We start from the raw sequence: 23,302 nt of genomic DNA, 5'->3' as shown, positions 1-23,302 counted from the left end.
AGAAATTTACTGTCTAACAAAACTAGGAACTATCTGTGTAAATATTTGGACCTTTGTTCCATTCCTTGTTTCTTCTGACATTGTACTTAATTTGCTGTTACATACTAAACCAGAGGTTTTCTGGTATCTATTTGCAGGTTTTCACATCTACGTTATTTTATTTTTTTAAATGAATGAGTTTTATTTTACTTTTTTCGAAACTATTTTTTAAAATCATTAAGACACTGGAAAATACATCAGTAACTCAAATTTCAGAGTAGTCTGTTGCTACTTTAATTTAAATGCCATTCAAGGTTGTATAGATTATATCATGCCTACTTTTTGAATATGATGGCAATATAGCATTACAAAGACTGCTAAAGAGTAGTTGTATTGACACAAATGCTGCAGCATGAAAGGCGTGAGAGCGTGAAAAATATTATATGATACTAGCGAAAGCCAGTTTTATATAAATTTATGATTTTTGCAAAGGAAAGGTCAGGATAACTTCTTCTGACTCAAAAAGTATTAATATATGAGCTAAATGTGGGCAGGTTTAGCCTAGGGTCATGGAGCATAGCCAACTGAGTGCTGCTCTGGAAATCTTTGTGGAGGCCTGATTTTTTCCCCCCCTTTTTTGGTAAGGTGGTTTTTAAAGGTCTTCAGGCACTTTTTGGAGGAAATCCAGAAGCCAAGAAGTGCATTTCGGCCTCCACTGTGAGTGAAAATGAATTTGGATAATCATCTCATTACTAGGGCTTATCAATGATTTGGCTAAATCCTGATATTGGCAGACCAAGTGGCAACCTGCCATTGACCCTTCATTTTTTGATACCCTCAAAGGAAAAGATTTTTGTTGTATTCTTATTTTTGACAGGTGTCCTTGTGGACTTGGGCCTAGAAGACAATGGAACAGCATATCAGAAAGCCGAGAAATATGTGGTTCGTCTAGACAATGAGATTCAAACAAAATTTGAAGTTTTCATGAGACGAGTGAAGCAAAATCCCTATACACTCTTCGTGCTGGTTCATGACAATGCCCACGTGGATTTAACAAGGTAGCCGCTTCAATCTACCAAAGGAAAACCCTCCTCTCCCAGCATCTTCAGTTAGGTTTTTCAAAAGACCTACCATCTTAGACACCCAATGCTTTCTTGGCGTTTTGTGCCTTAAAATTGGAAATAATCTTTTTTGTTTGCCCATGATATTTGCTAACTAATTCTGATTCATATGAAGACAGGTGAGACTAGTTTCAGATTATTGGATCCCTAACAAGACTGTTTGTAGGAGTATGTGCTATGGTACTGAAGTCAGGAAAAAGGGTTGAATTTTTCAACTTGCTTTGTTGTTCTTGTCTTTCGTTCCTATTCCTCTCCTTTTTCTGTTTTCAAACCCAAATGTCTCCCATGTTCACAAGCTGATCATGCTTTAATTCATGTTTTTATACTTGATGATAGTGTTGCTTGCAATATAAGGAGACTTAGAGAGATTTAACTCTTTTCATTGTATGAAAGATGCCATATGCCATAGGTACTGTAAGAAAAGGATTTTAAAAACCAGCTGTACTGAATTTGGCCAGCTTTAGGTCTAAACACAACATGTACACACGTTGCAGAGACATTTCTTCACACTGAATCACAACCTTACCTTGGAAGAAGAAAAAAAGAAATAAAGCTAATTATTCTGCTCTTTTTCCATGTGTAAACTTAGGAGAATAATCTTAATGTGATTCAAACACACTGTGTAAGGTTATGGGATTCATTTCAATATCAGAGATAGTGGAAGATATTCCTGCTCATGACAGAGGGCTTGGAACTAGGTGATCTTTAAGGCCCCTTCCAACCCAAACCATTCCATAGTTCTATAATAAACAAAATAATGTCCTTGAAGGACAGCTGAAAATAGACAAAAGCAAGCTGATTTTCCCCATCACATTTTTGTTACTGTCTTTGCTGTACTCTGAATTTGGAAGTCCTGAATATATCCTGGAAGTGAAGATAGGTCCAGGAGCTGGAAATCAGGACATCAGACTTTTAGGTTCCCCAGTCTTAGAGAAATTTGTTGTTTCAGGCTGGGAAAGCCACTGGATTTTGTAAAATCAGTACTATACCTCCACAGCTCATGGAACAGTGTTTTTCAGTGAAAGGGAGTTCATCACCTTTGGCTTACTTTTGGTTTTCTCCATCTGATGCTTTTTTAAATTGGCACACTAATCTACCTTCTCATTGTTGGCAGATTTTGATCCTTTGTTTAGGTGTTTGTTGGGTTTTTTTCCTTCTGTTGCCTGAGTCTACCCACAGAGAACACTCAAATGGTTTTTGACATCTTTTACCCTTCCAAAGAGATTTTTTGAGCTGTGATTCTCAGTGGCATGGTTGATCGGAGATTTTTCTGCAGGAAGAGAGGATTGAATCTCAGGATGTCAGTAAGGCAATTCTTTGCATTCTTATTTCTGCAGTGCCATTTCAAGTTCCCTGTCACATGGTGAGCCTAATCATGGTCTGGCTGATAGAGTTATTAATTGCAGGGAGGTGCTTGAAGCATTCAACCTCCTTGTTCTTCAGGTCAGCTCTTTTCCTTATGCCTTGCAAACTCAGCAGTCCAGGATCAGTTCTAGCAATGAGGTACATTGGATACAATCTGACACTGTGGTAAGTGCTCGTTAATTTTAACTGTGAATTTTAATGTGGACTTCACACCTACCAGAAACTAGAAGATGTGTGTTTTAGGGGAGAGCTCCTCCTCTGCTGGAGTTTATTCTCTCAGATTCCAGATGCACAGCCCTGGGACACTGGTGGTAGAGGCAGCACTGACATGTAGGACCAGGAGATACACATCTTTGTCCAGTCACATAAGATGAGACCCTACTTTCTGTGCTTTGGTCAGACAAAGCTATGTGGACTTGCCATAAAGCTCTGGAGCTGGCTTTCCCTTTTCAGGCAGTCTGACTTTTGACTGTAAGCTCTGTGTCACACAGCCTGTCAAGTCTGCTCATTATCTTTGTGGTACTAATAAAAGTTGTGTGCTAGGTTAACAAGTTTTGGTGTAGTGGGTGCTGTCATTATGCAGAGGAGAAAACCTGTTGGATATTCTGCACCATTAACTTCTTTTATAATTTCAGCTAGCTGATTTTGAGGATGTTTTGGCTAAATCTGCTTAAAAATAGCATTTTTTCCTATTTCTTGTTTGGGATATTTATATCAAATTTGACTTTCCTGTGTTGAGTGGACCATTGGTTTCTGCAAAGTGTATTAAAGTGATAGCTGTAAAAAAATAGTTAAAGTAAAACCAGGGAGTGAATGATTATTTTAAATTCGCTTTTTGGTTGATTTGGTTAATATACGCCATGAGGTGGCCTTCTGTAAAATGGTCTAGACAATTTTTTGTTTCCCAAAAGTAAAAAATCAACAGCTTTCAGTCTTCTGAAAAAAGGGGAGAGTGTATGTGATTATTCGTTCCTAGAAGTTACTGCTGATGTAAAAGCACCAGAGAACATGCTGTGCTTCCAACAAAGACCTCATGAAATTTGAGACACAAATATTCTGCCTTTCTGATAACTGTTTGCAGATTTACATTCCAGGAAAAAAATTATTAGTTTCTGGTTGCCATTAGAGGTGTATAGAATATGAAAATCAGGAACAACTTTGGAAATTAATAATCCTTCTCTTTTCAGGTTCTACTTTAAATAGAAATAAGATGACAGTTGTCAGTAGATATAAAGCCTGAGATAGGGAGTCAGAAAATAATTAGCAGGATTCTAGAAAGCCCCTGCAGTCACAGGTGGGAGATATGTTGAAAAATTTGCAAGGAGCAACATCTATCTTTGCTAACCATAGACAAATAATAAGCTAAGTAAAAAAAAATTACATTTTATTATATTCTTTGAAACAAATACATAGCATCACTAAGGCAGAATGGATAAAAGGAAAGGCTACTTTTGTCTGGGTTTGCTTTCCACCTGTTTTTTTAAAATTAGACAAGAAATTAAATTTGTACCAGTTTTCCTTATATTTTTTGCTATTTGTGTATGGAACAGGATGATGCAGCAAGTGAAGACAAGCTATACTTTGGTTTGAATGAATACAGCAAATCCCTCCAGTGGGGAGTCACAAGTCCCCTTCTGAGATGTGATGAAACCTTTGAAAAAATGGTCAACACACTTTTAGAAAGGTAAATAGTAACATGGGAACTTGAGATTCTGCTTATTTGGGATCTTAGATATCTTTATGAACCCCATCACAGGGGATGAAGACATGATGACCTTTAACACTGATCCTGGAATCCGTGAATTATATGCAATTTTTATTTTAGTGACAAATTTAGTGCTGTTGAAGAAGGAGGGGATATCCTTCATTTGTTTGACAAGAGATTGGGCCTGTTCAGCAGCAATATGGGCTCAGCTGTGCTACTCTCCTCTTTTGGCTAAGCCCTGCCTATGCTGAGAAGGTACTAGAGGTCTCATGACTCACCATTTCTGGTGTCTCTCTTGTTGGGACTGCTAACACACTTGGCAGTGGTGGCCCAGGTGAGGCACATAATTTCAAAAATGTCATTTTTGTTATTTCACTGATTGGCTATGATTTTGGTCCCTGCAGCTCAGAGCTTGTTAGTACCCTGCAAATGCCTGAACAAGCTACTTTCCTGGCAAATCTCCAAGATATAATTTCAGTGCGCACATCACAGGAATGAAGGAAACACTGTCATTTCCAGCAGTGTGGAGTTAATCAGCTCTGCATATCAACAGGACAGATCCCTTTGATCTGTAGTTCTCATATCTTGATATTGTAACTGTAATGGGATTGTTCTGTCTACAATATCTACAATACTGGTTTTCCTATTTTAATTAGATCAACATAATAATTATAAATATGCCTATATTTATTAAGTAAAATACGATATCAAAGGTGTTAAATTTGCAACATAAATAAATAATTAAGCACACCATTAATATTTATTATTATCTAAAAATATGAAAGTAATTAATATGATGAGTAATAATAATAATAAGGTCAGTTCTTTAGGCTTCTAGTATTTCTGGTCAAATCCAACAGAAATGGTCACAATGACTCTGTTTCTGTTCTTAAAATGTGAATGGGAGAAAGGGTGAAGGAGGATTTGTGTATGTACAAATAACAATATGAGATTAGGATGAGAGTAGAAACTGATGGCAGGATATGTTTTTGTGTCACAGTTTATCAATTTAGCCTCTGTTTTTAAGAAACTGGGCTATTCTGTCTGAGTGGGTGAGCCATTCAAGCTTACAAGCTGAAAACATTGCAGACATTCTTGTATAATAAGAAAGGCTCCATTTGTTTTAGTTGCAGAAGTGCAGTGGATACTTTTATGGCAGGAAGAGTAAAAAGTGTTTTAAAAATATACTGATTTAATGACTGGCTTATGGTATCCAAAGTGAATTACTGTACCTACTGGTTAACACAACATGAAACTTTCTTCAAAGCCATGCGGTCCTGGGCTTTGGCTGATTTTTAGACATTACTGTGATTTCACCTGTGCTAATGTAGAGCTATATCTCCTCAAAGGTACCCCCGGCTGCACAGCATGGTGATTCGCTGCTACCTTCTCATTCAGCAGTATTCCCAAGCTCTGATGGCTCTCACCACAATGGCATCACTGAGAGATCACAGCACACCCGAAACGCTCAGCATAATGGATGACCTTATCACTTCTCCAGGAAAGGATAAGAATGGCTGTGGCCACATGCTTGTCATTAGGGTGCCATCGGTGCAGCTGGCCATGCTGGCCAAGGAGAGGTTACAAGAAGTAAGAGACAAGTTGGGACTGCAGTATCGTTTTGAGATCCTCCTTGGGAATCCTGCCTCAGAGCTTACTGTTGCAAAACACTTCGTGACACGGCTGAAGGTAGGCAGAACCTAAATATTTGCTTGTATGCTCACTGTGGTCATCTGACTGTTGTAATTGCTTTGTGTTTATTCCCACGTGTTTATAGGTTAATTATTCTATAGGAAAAGGATGTGTGTCCTGTATCTGTCTCTGTTGAATGTATTTCTGTACTTTTGAGCATAAGTGATATAGAAACTTGGAACAAACCTGAATTGTTACTGGTCCATGGAGTCAAACACCAGATGTTATCTCACTTCTTAAAGTTGAATAACAGCATGCATCAGATAGGGCTCATCTCTGAAAGCAGAGCTCAGATGTCTGTAGGCAAACTAACTATTTCCACCAACTTATCTGTCTGCCCAGTGTATCTGTTATCTGCTCTGTCCATCCATCTTCTGCCCTTCTGATAACTGGTAAAGTATGTTGTTTGCCATAGACTTCTTTTCTCAAACTCCTGCATGCTGAAAGCCTCTTCTGCCCAGCATATATGCACCAGGCTAAACTTTTGCATGGATTTGCAGGAGCATGGTTTAACTAGCCAAAACCACTTCCTGAATGAACCTCACTACATTAAACAAAGTATGAATTGTTATATATTAATATTAATATACATTAAATATGTAATAATAATATTAGTATACATTAAACAAAGAAATGGGTTGCCTGCCTTAAGTATCAGGCTGAAAGTAGTACTGGTTATCTGTCCTGAACCTTGCTCTGTCACAGAAAGATTCTGTTTCTACTGTAAGTTATACAGTGTATTCAAAACCACACAGAAGAGGAATGAATTTTGTAAGCCTTTCCTAGAGAGCTTGGATACAGCCAAAGGCAGATAAAATGTCCTTTAAAGAAGTTATGAACACTGCTTATCAAACCTTATCTGCAGTGGGAGAGGGAAAAGAGGAAAGTAGTCATAAAATGAGAAAATGACAGATGAGGTAGCAGCTCTGTGCTGATGGATTTTTTTGGATAGGCATTAATTCCAACCTTAAATCATTCTGGATTGAGTTCTGTGAGGACTTCTTTGAAATCCTTTGCTGTAATGGGTTGTAGCCCTTACATAATGCTGGAACAGCCTGTGAGGCCTTTAAAGCAGATCGGGATTGACTGTGGAGCTGTTGCAGGTGAATATTCATGTAGATATTGGTCTGGAATAGAGGAATTTTATCAGAAAGAAAATGAAAAACCTTCTAAATAATTCTTCTTATTCCTCTCTCCAAAACATAAGATGCATTTTTGGACTAAACAAAGCTGTAGGATTCTGGACTTGTTTCTTTCCTTGCAGGTTTCTAGAAAAAAAGCCCTCAAATCCGAACCATGCATATGAAGGGAGTGAGGAGAGGAATTTAGTTGCCCAAATATAAGCCTGTAGTGTCTTTTTAGGTGGGGTGTCCCAGTAGCACTTCGAAATTATAAAGGTTGCCTCTGAGTCTTGTGCTGTGCTACCATACCTGCTAGTCTGGTGCCTGAAATAGCACAGGATATCTGAAATGGTGTGAGCATATGTTTGGGAAACTGATTCCCATTATAAAATTCATCATCCACGCTACTATTGAGTCTAATTTATTGCAGACAATTTTGGTTTAGTCTCCATGCTGCTTGGCATTTGTTCTGATGTCAGGTGGAGTACTGAAGCTGGAGGACTAGAGCAGGTGGGGAGGTGATTGCTGCCTGCTTTCACTACAAGCACCCAGGCCCTTTTTTGGGTGTGTGTGGGGAGAGAGATATACGAAGCTACTGAGTGCTTTCTGGTGAGGCTGAGGCTCAAAATGCTGGTCCCACCAATAAATGCTCTTGGCTTCAGGGAGGATGAGAGTTCATCATAACCTTTTTCAGGGACAGGGAGGGAAATTTTATAGCTCTTAGTGAGCACAGTTGAAAAGTTTGACTTTATTTAGCCTCCTTCTAAGAGGGCATTAGCAGGGTATGTGGTCTCACAGCAGGGCAGGGAGGGTGGGCAGCTGTCTCTGCAGTGCTGGTGGCTGGACTGTTCCCCTCTCAGTCAGATGAGCCTGCTGGCCAGCCGGACAGGTCATTCCTCTCCATCAGGGAGCCAGAGGTACAGAATGAAAGAAGAGATGGAAAACAATTTAAATAACTATTTTGCTGACTAGGGATGCTGTCATGGCATAGTCTTTAAGTTTAACATGAATCAAACCTTTTGGGAGGAATTCAGAAGTGAGGAGCCCTGAGGGCTGCACTTCTCTCCCTTCCTGAGTAAAATGGTCAAGAAATATATCTTCTGAATGCAGGTTTACAGCTCAAAGCTCCAGGCACTCAAGCTTCTTTTTAGGTCCTCATGCCAGCAAAAAGAAAATCAGCTTTGTATCTTCCCGTATTTCAATTTCTAATCATGCACTTTCACAGAAATTTCCATCATTGGAGAGGCAGGGTGACACACAGCCAGACTAACCCCATTGAGCCAGAAATTATCTCTCTGCTACCGAGGCTGCTTTACCGAGTCAGAAGATATTGCTAAGTCACTGGAGAAATAAATTTTTTCAGTAAGCTCTGCTGAACCAAGGGGACTGAAGGGTATAATGACATGGGACCAACGCTACCAACCTTTCCAGTGCTAAGGGAAAATGCTGCAGTTTTGTGGTCTCGGGCCTTGGTAGACTGTAGGTGAGGAGTCCTTTCTGGTGAGATTAACCCCAGTGAAAGGTAAAATGTTTTTCTTTCATGCAGTCTTTCATTATATAGAATAATTAGGCAAGGTTCTTTGAACCATTTTCACACTCCACTTGAAAGTCTTTCTTTAGCTTTACATTAATTCAAAGACCTTTTATCTGTGCCAGCTTGAAATTGAGGGCATCAACTGCATTTTTCTCTGACAGATCACAGTAATACACCAGATGTATGTTTCCAGCAGTGAATAACATATGCTATACATCCTTTTGCTTTGTATTTAATGCTTAGCTAACAGTTGGCTACCATAAAACAAATGCATGCCTGTACCCAAGGTCTCCTTCCAGTTGGCTGTTGAGTAAGCAAACCCTGTATACAAAGAAAAAACTGGAACTGATGAAGAAAATAACCAGGTGAATATTTAGAAGAAGTCATTTAGAAGTCACTGCACTTTTCTCTGTTCACAGGCTTGGAGGGGCAATGAGCAGGATGACTGGATTCCTCGCACCTATCAGGATCTGGAAGGTCTACCTTGCATTGTTATTCTAACTGGCAAAGACCCTCTGGGAGAAACTTTCCCCAGGTGCTGTTATTACTCCTTCAATATGATTGTTTTCTAGCATGTTTAGATGAGTTGGGGGGTGAATAAGTGGTTTGATACCATCTGGCTACTTTTTCACAAAAAAAGTGTATTTTTGAATACTTTATTTGGTAATAACTGTTTAAAGTTTTGGAAAGTGTAGTTTGTGAAAATTAATGCTACTATACTGTGTGGGTCAGTGTCTCTGCAAAGTACCATGGAACATAACTTATGTGATGAATATTTAAAAATATTTTTATATTTATGGGCTAATAAAATAGTTCACGAATATTTAGCAAGCAATTACAGATAGGGAGCATTCTTCAAAGCCAGAGAAAACAAAATTTCATTTTTTCTTGTGTTGGGTTTTCTAGGTCGTTGAAATACTGTGACCTTCGGCTAATTGACTCAAGCTACTTAACTCGTACTGCCTTAGAGCAGGAAGTGGGCTTGGCATGCTGCTACGTCTCAAAGGAGGCAATTCGAGGGCCTATTATTGCTCTTGACCTCAGTGAGAAGGAGCAGGAGAAGGCTAATGGTAGCGAGAATGACTCTGATGAGCTGCTGATAGACTTGGACCGACCCCAGAGTAATAGCAGCGCTGTCACTGGAACCTCAGGTCAGTTATTCTGCTGTTGGTCTGAAAAAACAAGTTTTTATTCCTACATCACTGGAAGTTGAATGCAAACATTAAGATGTTTACTCAAATGTGGGTTGCTTAGCTGTATCCTGCTGCAGGCTAGACAATGAAATGTTAGTTGCAGATTTTTCCCACGGTGAGCAATTTTCCTGTCTACTGCTAAAAGAAGATGGTGTTTCAGTGGGAGGGATGGTATGCCATAGCTAAGGGTGCCTTGGGATTTTTATTTTTAAACTTACATTTCACGTTTGGTGCTAGCTTTGTCCAGTGGATCCTGAAAAGATCTTAAAAATCAGAATAAAAAAGGCTAGTATAAAATTCTAGCAATTTAAAAATGGTCTGTAACTGGAAGTAGCTATGGGTGAGAATGGATATTTGCCTCCTTGCCAAGACCAACAGAATGGTTGGGTCTTGCCCTACCTCTTCAGGCATCAGTGAAACCTCACCTCTCATCAAGCTCTCTTTTCTTTGCATTCCACAAACACTTCTGGGTCCTTCCCTTTGTTTCCATATGAGTTTGAGGTATTAAGACAGCTGAACTGGATCTTTGCCATGCATCAGATCTTCCCATACACTAACTAAACCTGATTGGTATGGAGGAGGGAGCAGAGCCCAGTTCACATGAAATAAATGCTCTGTTCTTCATAGAAAGAAAGGTGAAATGGGTCCATGTATGCAGTGGTTTGTTAAACTTGACTTTCAGAAGGTTGTGCCATGAAATTCCAAATCCTAGATGCCAAATGATAGCTCTCATACAAAGCTTAGGATTGAAGCCTTGGACTCTGAACCCTGTAGCAGTAGGGCCTTTGCCTCTCCAGCAAGAGGGATAGACGGATGTAAATGATTTCTTTTTACATGGTGAAACACTGACCTAAGCCCCAGCAGCACTCATTGAACAGAAGTGTTTGGGGGTTAGCATTGTCTCATAGATCAAATGAATCGTGGTTTTCTTATGTCAGTCACTATCTGTTCATTGTGTGCTCTTTGTTTCCCAGGTTCCCTGGCTGACAATGGCGTGAGCTCCTCAAGCGCGGCAGACAAGTCTCAGAAGCAGGCACCATCACTTAACTTTCAGGCTGTGGCACACAGCTCAGTAGATGAGGGAACTTACTCCAGTTTTACAGCTGGAGAGACCCTGAAACAAGAATGCGACTCCCTGGGTAACCAGATGGCGAGCAGCACCACTTCGAAGCTGTCATCACTGTCTTCAGTCTCCCAAATGTTTCAGTGGCCTGCCCATTCTGCCAAAGACAGCAAGGCCCTCCGCGTTGCCCTGCCACGCATTGTCATCCTGTCCAAAGCTGCCTACTGTCTCCTAAGCTCGCAGAAAAGTGGGAACTTGCCTTCCTCCTCTTCCCTCCTGCCTCATGCTGATGTGTCTTGGCTGAGCTCTCTAAGACCTCTGCTTCACAAGGACATGAACAGTGAAGAGCAGTCTCTGTACTACAGGCAGTGGACAACAGCCCGGCAGCACCATGCGGACTTCAGCAATCAGGGTGAGGCGTCTGGCGCCAGGAGCTTTCACCCCAGGCGACTGCTTTTGACAGGACCACCACAAGTAAGAGCACATCTCCTTCCTCTTGCCTTTTTAGCAGTCTGAGAGGGCCAGTGATGAGGACTGTAGGTCGTACTGTAAAGTTACCCACAGTAATGTGTTTCAAGGTCAAAAGTCAAAGTCAAATTTTAAGGCTAAGTCCATGCTGGAAGTGGTAAGGAGAGGAAGGGTGATGCTGTATGTCTTGTTTTAGCCTAAATGAAATACACGTGGATGGCACCTGGTGTAACATTGCCATGAGCAGGTCAGGAGGGAGGCAGTTATCACTGCCAATTTCCCTGCGTACAGAAGTGACACAAAAGGCTGTGGGCCAGTTTGTGCAATTGAGTAAAACTGTTCAGCATAATGGGGAATATTATGTCTTGCAATACTTTCAGGCAGAGCTGAAAACAGAGCTTTGGAGTAAACCCAAAGATATTTATCCTGAAATTTACCCTCCCATTGTTGTAGTTTGAGTTGGCATTTAGGCTTTTTTCCATCTCTGGCTCAGGTTGGAAAGACTGGTTCATACTTGCAGTTCCTAAGGATTCTCTTCCGCATGCTGATCCGGTTGCTGGAAGTGGATGTGTATGACGAAGAAGAGATTAATGCCAGTAAGTATTTAGTCGGCATTCTTAATATGCATCATAAGGAGACTGTGTTATGCATTATTTAGCAGTGAAATTTTTAGGCTTACTGAAAGACTATAAATTACACCTACTACATGTCCTGTCTATTGGTGTGTAGCTAGACTCCTTGCTCTAGGTGTCTGCATATATTTCAATATAGATTAATAAAAAAGTAAATTTTATATTGGGCTTAGCTGAGAGCTATTAAATGTGGTTTAGATTGATATATTTGTATAGCACTAAAATGAAAGTGAGCACAAAACCGTGAATGTAAATGGGCATCTGCCCATGTTATCTCCCCTTGCAAGTTTTTAAGAATTGAGTGCTTTTAAGCAGACAGGACATTTAACACTTGTGTTTATTGATAAATTATATACCAATTTTCAGTTAGACTATTTCCTGTCTGCAATTTGCAGATCTTATGCTGAGGATAAAGGGCAAGAGGAGTCTCTTTGGATCTGTGCTCATTTGACCGATCTCACAGATCAATTAGCTGCTGTGACAGGACTTTCCTTGAGAAGAACAAAACCTTTTAAAAATTATTCCTCTTCATGGTGTTCTTTACAGTACTCTGTGGTTTTGTGGTGAAGTCTCTATGGTGCATAACTCTCATGACCATTAGACTGGCATCCTGAAAATGTATTGTTGTTGACTGGCATCCTGAAAATGTAGTTGTTGTCAAACCCTTGAAAAGGGTAATTTGTATTTCTCTTCATACAATGCTATTAAAGGGGGTGGCGAAGGGGGGAGGAGGGGAGAAAAAAAAAGTATTTTCCTTTGGTTTGGAGCTTTGGGTGTGGTTATTCTCTCATTATTTGGACTAAAGTACTCCAGAAACTTGGGATGAAATATCAAAATTTAAGAGACATTCTGCCTGTTGTGATCAGAGCAATGTGTCACACCCCTGCCAGGAATGCATGGAACTCCATCATGAGAGCAATTTGGGTTTGGTTGGGATTTTTGGCTGTGGCTTTTTTGCTCCCACTACTTCTGTTTGTATGCTTCTCCAGAGCACTATTTTCTCATTACTGAAAATATTATTTTATTCTCCAACCCAAAGGTGTTTCTCTCCCAATTATAAACATTCTCCTTGGGACCAAAGAAAATACTAATTTAAATTAAAATACTTTTTCTCTTCTTTGAGGCTTGCTTCTTTGGTGTAGTCAGGCAGCTATCTTACCCTCTCTCAGCATTCATCTAGGTAGCCTGGATCTTCTTACAGGATCCTCACGAATGACAGGCCCTTTATTCTCCTTATCAGTTTGGTATTCTTGCCTGCATATCTATTTTCAATTTATCCTTCTGGTGCAAGGGTGAGCAGAACTGAACGGGGTATTCTGAGGGATATTTAACCAACTCAGCCTACAACAACTCATGTATTGCCCTGCCCACACTGAAAGCCCTGTGATTGATGAAACCAGTGATTGTGCTGGTCTTTTCCATTCTCCCATTTCACTGGCATTGATACATAGCTTGTACTACTACGTTCCCCAGCAACTCAGCCATTTCCAACTGAAGTGCTCCCAACCTGCTGCAGAAGTGCTTGCTATTAGTCCATAGGACTCACATTTTTTCTGCTAAATATCACCAGGTTTTTGTTACAGTTTTTGAGGGCATTGAATTCTTTCCGGCTGATCTTTGATTCCTTCTCCATGTCGACAATGACTCTTAAGAGTGTGCCACCAGCAAACTTAAGCAAATTTTTTGTTTAACCTGGTGACATTAGTGGCGATATTAAACAGTGTGCCCCTCTACCAATCTTTTAATTTCTTTTGTAATCTCCATCTGCCTTAACGTTTATGATGTTACATGCTGCCATCTTCTGTTTAATCAACTCTTTCAATTCACTGTCTTCATTTTCTTCAGTTGTATTAATAATTTGTCTTGTAGTATCATACCAAATACGTAAGTCCAGAAGGAGAAGATGCATTGCATTTCCTTTGTTCAGAGAAATAGGTATCTCATAGCCTTTCATGTAATGAAAGTAACACAGGACTTCTTTAGTCAACTTGTATTGAATTTTATCACATTTGTCATTTACTTCAACAGCTTTAATTATTTCCTTCACCCTAATTTTGAATATTACGGAGGTCAAAGTAATGGACTCAGAGCTCTGTAGATTATTGCGACTTCTCTTGCATCAGACAGGGTAACATGAGCATGTGCTCATCTGTAGACCCAACTTTCACTTCACCTGAATTCACTTTTCTAAAATCAATAACTGCAGTTACACACCTACTTTTGTGTGTTCTTCCATCTCATTTTAAACTGAATTGGCTGATGTTCAAGCTGCATTCTGAACTTGTTTTCTTTGACCAGTGCTTTCTACTGTTCCCATTGCTTAAACTTGGTTTTCTACTTTGGACTTATCTCTGTTGGATCAAAGCAAAAACATTTCAGATTTTCCTTGGTGGCCACACCCCATTCTGTAATAGGAGTGTATCTTTTACTGCCTTTATCATGTACCACCAGCTACTAGTTCATATATTTATGCAGCCTCTTTCCTTGCTTTCTTCTACCTTTGGATATTTTACTTCTCATTTACCCAGTGCTCTCAATTTCATCACAAAGAGGCTCAAAACTACACCTGTACCTTCTGCACAAATAGCACCATTCATTTGAGCATGTTACGCTTAAACCGGAGTGCATAATACCTCAGCTTGATGAGGAACAGAGCTGAAAAATACCAGAAGGTTCCTTCACCTGCATGCAGTTTCTAAGAAATTGCCATTTCTTTGAAATGGCTTTGTATGGATTGTAATTTCAATGGTAACATTTATGATGTTCAAAGATGTTGCTGCACATGTGTGTGTGTGTGTGGTAAGTTCCTGCGCAACTGAAAAGCAGCAAACATCACATAAACATCATTTGGTGGGTATCTGATACTGCTTACCTGAAGTGTGTTGTTGCAGATCATACAGAAAACAATGAAATTACTCAGTCTAGCAACGACCACTGGCCAGACATTGAGATCTTCAGCAAAATATCTTTTGACCTGAGTGTACATGACCCCAAGTACAGAAATATAAGCCCTGTATACACAGAACAACTCTCAAGAGTGAAACAAGGTAAGCAAAATGCAAACTTTTTGAGGAATACTTTCCTACAAAGAATCAGTTTTTATTTGGTTCAGTTGAACATATGAGTTCACAGGAACCTTTAATCTCCAAAATTATATAGAACAAAACAATTTGTGGGTTCTTTACAGCTGCTCCTGGGATCACAATCTCTGTTTTTTTACCATTCTTACATTTCTGTTTCTTTTCTTTGTGCACAGAAGCCAACAAAGAAGCAAAATCAGAGGAACCTAAGAAAAGGGAGACTGTGTCCATGATGCTGACTAAATATGCAGCTTACAATACATTCCATCACTGTGAGCAGTGCCATCAGTACATGGACATTAATCCTGCTGCACAGGTTGGTGTTGAGGCCTAAAGGTAAATTGCATCCTCATTTTTTTTCTGTGGTCTCTCCAGGCATACTGCTCTTCTCTCAGGATTCGTGCTTCCACCTTCCCTGAGATGGAATTGTTTAATTCTTCTGTTCTCAGGGGACATATTGAGCTACAGACCCAGGAGCATTAACTGTGTTTGTTATGTTCTGAATGAGCAGTTCCCTCCAGCTGCCTCTGGCAAAGGGTGAATATTGTGACAAGTTATCTCAAGCCAAAGCATTATTCAGCCTGCCCAGAGGGTTTGCAGTATCTCAGGGGAGAAGACTGTAAAATTAAGAGAGATGCTTGTCTTACCTAAAAGCCAGCCATCCACGTGTGTGATGGGAGATGGGAAGGCCTTTCTTCCTCCTTTTGTAATTAACTGTGCAAGCTTCTCAGCAGTAGCTTATGAGTCACTGCACACAAATAAAAATTTTTAACTGTTCAGTTAAAAAAACTTCTGGTTTCTAAAACAGTTACTCTCGCAGGAGACTGGCAAGTAAGATTATTCCTGGTTAATAGCTCACACATTATTCCTTCACCACCACCAACAGTTTACTTGGAAGTTTCTTATCTCGAATCATTCTTTCCTTGCTTGCTGATCTTTTCCAACAGCTTGCTATTAAGCTGTCACAGTGTGGACACACCGACATGGCAGTGTACAATGTACCTTGGCGCAGCACCAGCAGGTCTGACTTAAACCTCATGCTTCATTATGTTGACAGAAGCAAATCCTCCCCAAGGACATCTGCTGTTCCCCCCACTTATCTTTGTGCATGTGATCAAACATAACTAGTAGCAATAAATATAAACATCTACTTTATGTGCAAGTGTGAGCTGTGTACATAGAGTTATGATAATTGAGCTCAGGGAAATTACACATTCAAAGGGGAGATGTTGGACAGCAAGCATTATGAAGGGAGAGAGATTCTTAAATGCTTTAACAGAACCTAAATAAAGTCCCTTGCTTTTTCCACCTTTATTTAGGCTAATTTCAGTTTTTTAGTAAAGATTACAGAAAACTCACTGGTAGGAGTAAATGATTCAACTTTGTAGTAAGATAGATGTTTCTGAAGGATGAAATCTTATCAGATATTTAGGCACTTTGTATACACTTACATGGTTCAGTGAAGTGCTGTGTAAACTTAAGCTCACCCAAATTCTCCATAGCCTTGTTAATGGTGTGGTCTGCTTTGGTCACTCAAAGGAGAGTATTACCACAGGAAAAATACCATACTAATGCAGCTGTGCTGCTGCTGATCTGTCTGTATGGCAGTGCATGCTGCTGTGGAGGCACACCCCCATGCTACACTGCTCTTTGAATCTTTTGGGGAAATCTATTTGGACAGTTTGTTTCCTAGTATGTATGTGTGCATGTGTGTATGTATGTATGTGTGTGTATATATTTATTTATTTATTTATTTATGTATATTTGACTTCTCCTTGTAAATATTGATAAATAATTCCTAGCTGAAACAGACTTCAGAGGAGTCCAGTTTGCCAAAGATAATTACTGATACAGAAAGCTGATTCTTTCAACAGCAAGGCTGGTTACATGCTTAAATAATGTGCCTTATGATGAGGAAAATAAGAATATTGTAGAGTCAACTTCAGCTACTGAAAGAGAATGTTTTGGATGTTCTTCTCTGATGGCTTTCAGCACTGTGGCTGTAAGAACAGGTTGCCATATACTCCTTATACCTGCTTGCAAATCTTTTTTGTTTGTTTGCATACAGGTATCTGATTCCACTCTGCATGCATTCACATTTTCATCCTCGATGCTAGGAGAAGAGGTTCAACTGCATTTTATAATCCCGAAGTCCAAAGAGAACCACTTTGTCTTCAGCAAGCAGGGAAAACATCTAGAAAGCATGCGACTCCCACTCGTTTCTGACAAGGTGCGTGTGCTGCTCTTGTCCATCTGCTGAATGCAGTCAACCAGAGATATATTTGCAAATTAATGGGGGGAGATTTTTTTCTGTTTTCTTTTTGTTTTAAAATTCCTTGTGTAATCCTCGCCTGAGTGTCCTTAGAACTGGAGTTTTTGAAGACAATCATCCCTTTTTCCGGTCCTAGTGTCCAGTTCATATGTGTTGCAATGATCAGTAGTCTTAAAATCTAGTATAAACAATAAGTAAATAAAAATCTCTATCAGGAATAGCCTGCTTTCTACCTCATGTTGCCAAAATATCTCCTGTTCCAGCAGAATTTGAATGCAGTCAAGAGTCCTATCTTCACTCCATCGAGTGGACGTCATGAACACGGCCTCTTGAACCTCTACCACGCCATGGAAGGCATCAGCCACCTGCACCTCCTTGTAGTCAAGGAGTATGAAATGCCTCTCTACCGTAAATACTGGCCCAACCACATCATGCTTGTCCTGCCAGGCATGTTCAACAATGCTGGAGTTGGTAAGAAACACTATCCGTGCATTGCTGTGAAGGTATCAAAATCCATGTTGGACAATGTGGATTATGTTGTTGAAGGAAACATTGCAGCAGCTCTTCACATTCATGCTGTAATAATAGCAGGAATATGTGTGAAAAATACAGTGATGGGGAAGAACTGCTGTCAGGGACATGTATTGATCACTGCTTTCTCTGTTTAAAATCTGATGTTTTATGGGCCATATTCACTCATTTTACTCAGGCCTGCTGTGTGAATGTCCATTCTATATGTTTTACATGTGATTTTTCAAATTGCAACTTTTTAGTTAGCTGAAGGTAAATATTAACTGCAACTGAACACTGGGGCTTGAACTTTGGAATTTGTTTTCATGGATGCTGAGTTTTTTCTGCAAAAAGTTTTAAGTAGCTTCAGTTTTAGAATCTCAGTCCCTTCTTGGTTTAAGTTACTTTATTAATGCCCACAAAATTGTGTTCTGCAGAGTGTCTTAAAGCAGTCTTCTTGGCATCTGCCTTTTAGATTTACTCGCACTGAAAAAGGGACATACTGATTTCTTCTTAAACTAAGATGTTAAGAGCACTAAAGTTCACAAAGGGTAATGACTGCAGATGTTCATGTAACCTTTCTCAGGGAAGAGTGATAAAATCTAATAAAGACATCTTCTTTATGGTATTTTGTCAGGTGCTGCCAGGTTTCTTATTAAGGAACTTTCCTACCACAATCTAGAACTGGAACGAAACCGCTTGGAGGAACTGGGAGTCAAGCGCCAGTGTGTGTGGCCATTCATTGTGGTCATGGATGACTCCTGTGTCCTGTGGAACATGCACAGCGTCCACGAGCAGTCCAGGTAAGTAACCACCATGTTGGGGTCCTTGCACTGATCCAGCACAGACAGCAGCACATCTGTGACTTAGGCTCATCTCCAGCATCTGACAGGGTGTGAAAGACCAGACAACTGGAAGAGCTGGGGAGCTGGAGCTGCTGGAAATGTACTCGAGATATTGCCAGGCAAAAGCAGTTTTTGGCAGGGGCTTTGATGTAGTAACACCAGGCTGCCCGTCCAAAGGGCCTCACAAAGGTCATTATTCACTCAATCATTATTACTCAAGTAGCACAGGAACTGTACACTTACATGTATTTATGATGTATTTTAGTTGCATTGTCTAAAATGCAAAACTTCAGCTCTTTCACTCAGAGCAGTAGGAAGGCTGTAGCTTTGTCTTGCTGACCACCAACATTCAACCTCCTGCTGTTGAACACTTCCACCTGATTGTACCCTGACATCTGTGTCAGTACCATCAGCAAAGCTCTGCTTGTGTTTGTTCTTTGCCTAAAACCACTCTTGCTTTTAGTGACTACTTGAGTGATTTCTCAATATGTTACTTCCCTGATTTGTTTTGATTCAATTTATGCTTCTCAGTGAAAACAGGTATTTTGGGAACTTCAGCTTTTTAGAAGGCATTAAGCTCTTGCCCTTCTCAGCACTTGTACTGTCCATTACAGAGAAAATACCCTTCCAGAAATGATGTGTAAGGGGATTCCTTTTCCCTTCCTAAACTGCTGTGTAAGACCTTATTCTGCTGAAAGGCTGATTTTCTTAATGACTACATTGATGAGATAAGATTAGTTGTCTGTTGTTTATGAAGTCTGCATTTATGTATATATTTTTACAGCATTTGGAGTAAACATTCTCAACTGTTACTGGAATTTCCTGCTCCTTTTTTTACACATATACGTATATATATGCAGTGTATGTTCTATAAAAATAATAAGGTATCTTTGTATGTTGTATCTGATCATATTTTGCAGCCGATCCCTGGAGCCTGGGAGTTTCAGCAAGAATGTGTCTCTGAAAAGTGTCCTCCAACACATTGAAGCCACCCCCAAAATTGTTCATTATGCAATACTGGGTGTTCAGAAATGGAACAGCAAGCTGAATACCAGGAAAGCAAAGGCTCCATTCTCTAGGTGCCATGTGCGTGATTTTATACTGCTCAACATAGACCTGACCCAGAATGTGCAATATGATCTAAAAAGGTAGGTAATACATATATATATTGGGAAAATAATATGTTAACATGATAAGAGTCTTGTCACAATATTTCTGAATGCTGTTGAGATAAACAGAAAGATCCTGTCTAGGTAATGAGTGCACAATCACAAAAATAAAACACAGAGTGATATACATTGCATCTGAATGAATAAGCCAAAAAAACCCTGGGAGAGACAGACCATGAGGCAAGGGCAGGGGAGGGTTTCAGAGAATTGAAAAGATGGGGGAAAGAACAAACTTCAGAAGAAAAAAGTAACCAGGAGACTAAAAGTAGAAGAAAAGAGCCAAAATTACATCAGTTACAGAAGAGTGTGGAGCTTCCACCATTCCTCTCTACCAGGCAAGAGCCTGTTGTGTCACTAAGAACAAGCATATAGGAAATATTTGAGCATTCCTATGTCAAATGCTGTGAGGAGGGATTCCTCGTGTTTCCTGCAGAATCAGCTATCCTCCCTGTTGCCACTTGGGTTTGCAAGAAAAGCAGATTAAAAAATAATTTTCCACTATTTCCTTCCTTCTTCTTCCCAATCCCCACCTAACTTCATCCTAAGGCATTTGCAATAAAGCACTGACATAATGTGCCTTTACTGCTAGTTCTCATCACAGATTGAAGCAATAACCAATTCTCCTGCTCCCCAGATTAGTGAGTTCAAAAATAAACTTTGTCTCTGCTGGTCACAGATGGCCCTGGGGCTTCTCACCCTGGACTCCTGCTGCTGTTTTCAGGGATCCTGTATATTTGAGCAAGGAATTGTAGCCTGTCCGTGCAAGCTGGTGTGGCTTCCAGAGCTCTTGATTTCACATTCTTTGTCAGGTTGAATCATGAGATGGGAATCAGCCCACAGAAGTGAGCAATTACATTGTAAATAGCACAGGACAAATGTTACTTCTCAGCTGCTTTGTCTCTCATAGCCAAATATTTTTTAAAGCCACATTTATCCCCTGATTGCTGTTTATGAAGAAATATGTCATATCGAACTGGCTTGTTCAGAAATGGAGGTTGGTCACTGCAGAACCTCTCTCAGTTCCAAAATATATATATATATAAAAAACAACAGTTAAAAAGAAACAAAAAAGGAAAGGGTGGGCAGGAAATGGTTGATGTCGGTAAATGACGAGGATGAGAGGATGAGCCAGATTTGGTATGGGGAAGAACTATACAGGCACACTGCAAAGTGAAGACTAGTTTGATTTTAAGATGACCAGCAGTTGCTTTCCTACGCCAGGAGCACATCAAAGGAATGAGTCTTCAGAGGTCCGTAGAGAATTTGTCCTGGCACCACATCAGATGGTCTCCAAAAATCTCTGCTGAGCCCATACCGGTGCATTTCAGCAGCGGGCGTGTGAATGCTTGCTCGTGCACAGCAGCCACACAGCTGGTTTAGTGATCTTGTGTTTTAATGTCCAGGTATTTCTGTGAAGATGTAGATTTTAATCTGCGGACAAACAGCAGTGGCCTCCTCATCTGCCGCTTCAACAACTTCAGTGTCATGAAGAAACATATTCAGGTTGGAGGACAAAAGGACTTTGTTGTTAAGCCAAAAATCATGGTGAGTGTGGAAGTATGCTCCGTAATACATAAGGGGTAAAATCAGGACCTGTTTCCCCTCAAAACAATGAATTTTCTAGTCTTTTAGATTTATTCTGTCCTTATTTGACATCTGACATTCATGGCTTACTCTGTGGTAGGGCTCCCACATCAAAAATAGAAAATTATAAATATTTTGCCAATTATAAATTACTAACGAAAATCCTGTTAGAAGATGGACTGGAATTGGAAAGGGTTTGGTCAAGCTATTCAGTGGTATCTCTGATGGAGGAAGAATTTGCAGACATACACTCTGATCAAAAGTAGGTAAACTGTGCTGGACTCAGTTTAAAAAATTTCAGCACAGCCACTACTTTCTGGAGTTTGCTAGTCTGTGATGACTTTCAGTCCTTGTGCTTCCTGACAAGAAGAGGCCTGAAGAAAGGCTCTGAAAACTGGAACCTTTTGAAATCCAACCAAGAAATCCAAGTATTTATAAAAATATACCACATATTTTATGCAGAGTATGTTGCACCTATGCTAGCTTTAAACAGAGATGTATTTCAAAGGATTGGATTTTATCTAGGAATCTTGTAGTTTGTGGTCCTGGTAGTTTTAAACACATCCCACACCATCCCTCTTTTATAAAACCACCTCCATATTTCAAGATTTAACTGACTAAACCCTGGTTTTGAATATTTTTGAAAGTAATTTTCTGATTTTCCTTTTTCTTGTGGTTGCAGTGGAATCTGTAGTGATGGATTGGCCTATGAGAAAACTCCACAGAAAACATTTTTTATGGATGACTCCACACAAGGAGTCTGTCATTTCCTGTAATGTCCAGGAGTAAGATAGGATGAAGGCAATTTGAACTCCCTGTTTTCTATCCCTTTTTTAGGCAAGCAGATATCCACGGAAGTACTTAGCAAGCACAGAACAAGTAATTGATTTATTTCTATGCTGTGGTGCTGTCAAAATGATGATTTTTGATCCTTTCCCCCAGCTTTCTCTCTCTACCTGCTCTGTCATGGTGATCCCTTCCCCAGGTAGAGGAACTCCTGCAGAGCAAATACACTGGGTTAAAATGGGTTCCCCTTGGTTTCACCGCAGGTTTCGGACAGCGTGGCACCAATAATGCCTCTTCAGTATGTCTGTGCCCCTGACAGTGAGCATACATTGCTGGCAGCCCCGTCTCAGTTCCTCCTGGAGAAATTCCTTCAACATGCGACATACAAACTCTTCCCAAAGGCCATTCATAACTTCAAGAACCCGGTATTGGCCATCGACTGCTACCTGAACATTGGGCTTGAGGTACAAAATATTTACAGGGATAATGGGCATGAGCAAATGAGCAAGCTTTTACTTCAGTATCTTTCTTGTGTTGAAAGCCCCTTCTATTAGGGACCTTCAGCATCAAGGGCAGCATTTGAAGACTTTGGTCTCAAACAGATTCTTCTGTTGGAGGTAAAGAAGCAATCCACTGGAGGAGCTGGTGATGAAGCCTCCAGCTGGCTGGTGTGGGTAGAGATGAAAGGTCTGTGATGAACTAATGTGACCGCTGGATTGTGCCAGGTCCTTCTCTTGGGTACAACAACCCCATGCAACATTGCTATAGGCCTGGGGAAGAGTGTCTGGAAAGCTGACTGACGGAAAAGGACCTGGGGGTGCTGGTCAACAGCCAGATGGAGATGAGCCAGCAGTGTGCCCAGGTGGCAAAGAAGGCCAGTGGCATCCTGGCCTGTATCAGGAATAGTGTGGCCAACAGGACCAGGGAGGGAATCGTCCCCTTGTACTTGGCATTGGTGAGGCCAAACCTTGAATCCTGTGTTCAGTTTTGGGCCCCTTACCACAAGAAAGACATTGAGATGCTGGAGTGTGTCCAGAGAAGAGCAACAGAACTGGTGAAGGGTCTGAAGCACAGGTCCTGTGAGGAGAGGCTGAGGGAGCTGGGGTTGTTTAGCCTGGAGAAAAGGAGGCTCAGGGGAGACCTTATTGCTCTCTACAACTATCTGAAAGGAGGTTGTAGCCAG

General features: G+C 40.4%; 1 protein-coding gene across 9 annotated transcripts in view; it reads left to right on the top strand.

Annotated features, from left to right (window-relative positions):
* GREB1L (GREB1 like retinoic acid receptor coactivator) overlaps positions 1–23,302 on the top strand; it is a 138,212-nt gene that overhangs the window by 109,379 nt on the left and 5,531 nt on the right. For 5 of the 9 annotated variants that reach the window (XM_064655372.1, XM_064655351.1, XM_064655394.1 and 2 more), the window contains 16 exons: positions 857–1,037; positions 2,438–2,630; positions 4,016–4,149; positions 5,520–5,859; positions 8,937–9,052; positions 9,424–9,668; positions 10,685–11,247; positions 11,735–11,837; positions 14,765–14,920; positions 15,130–15,269; positions 17,022–17,183; positions 17,489–17,696; positions 18,373–18,538; positions 19,501–19,728; positions 21,153–21,294; positions 22,383–22,583. In XM_064655372.1, coding sequence (XP_064511442.1) covers positions 857–1,037; positions 2,438–2,630; positions 4,016–4,149; positions 5,520–5,859; positions 8,937–9,052; positions 9,424–9,668; positions 10,685–11,247; positions 11,735–11,837; positions 14,765–14,920; positions 15,130–15,269; positions 17,022–17,183; positions 17,489–17,696; positions 18,373–18,538; positions 19,501–19,728; positions 21,153–21,294; positions 22,383–22,583 — 3,278 coding nt within the window. The remainder of the gene's footprint in view (positions 1–856; positions 1,038–2,437; positions 2,631–4,015; positions 4,150–5,519; positions 5,860–8,936; positions 9,053–9,423; positions 9,669–10,684; positions 11,248–11,734; positions 11,838–14,764; positions 14,921–15,129; positions 15,270–17,021; positions 17,184–17,488; positions 17,697–18,372; positions 18,539–19,500; positions 19,729–21,152; positions 21,295–22,382; positions 22,584–23,302) is intronic. The other 4 variants (XM_064655402.1, XM_064655391.1, XM_064655361.1 and 1 more) reach the window with 1 other exon arrangement.

The sequence above is a fragment of the Pseudopipra pipra genome, chromosome 1 (assembly GCF_036250125.1).
Source record: "Pseudopipra pipra isolate bDixPip1 chromosome 1, bDixPip1.hap1, whole genome shotgun sequence".
Lineage (NCBI taxonomy): Eukaryota > Metazoa > Chordata > Aves > Passeriformes > Pipridae > Pseudopipra > Pseudopipra pipra.
The sequence above is the reverse complement of the archived record's forward strand: the minus strand, read 5'-3'. Positions and strand labels throughout refer to the sequence as shown.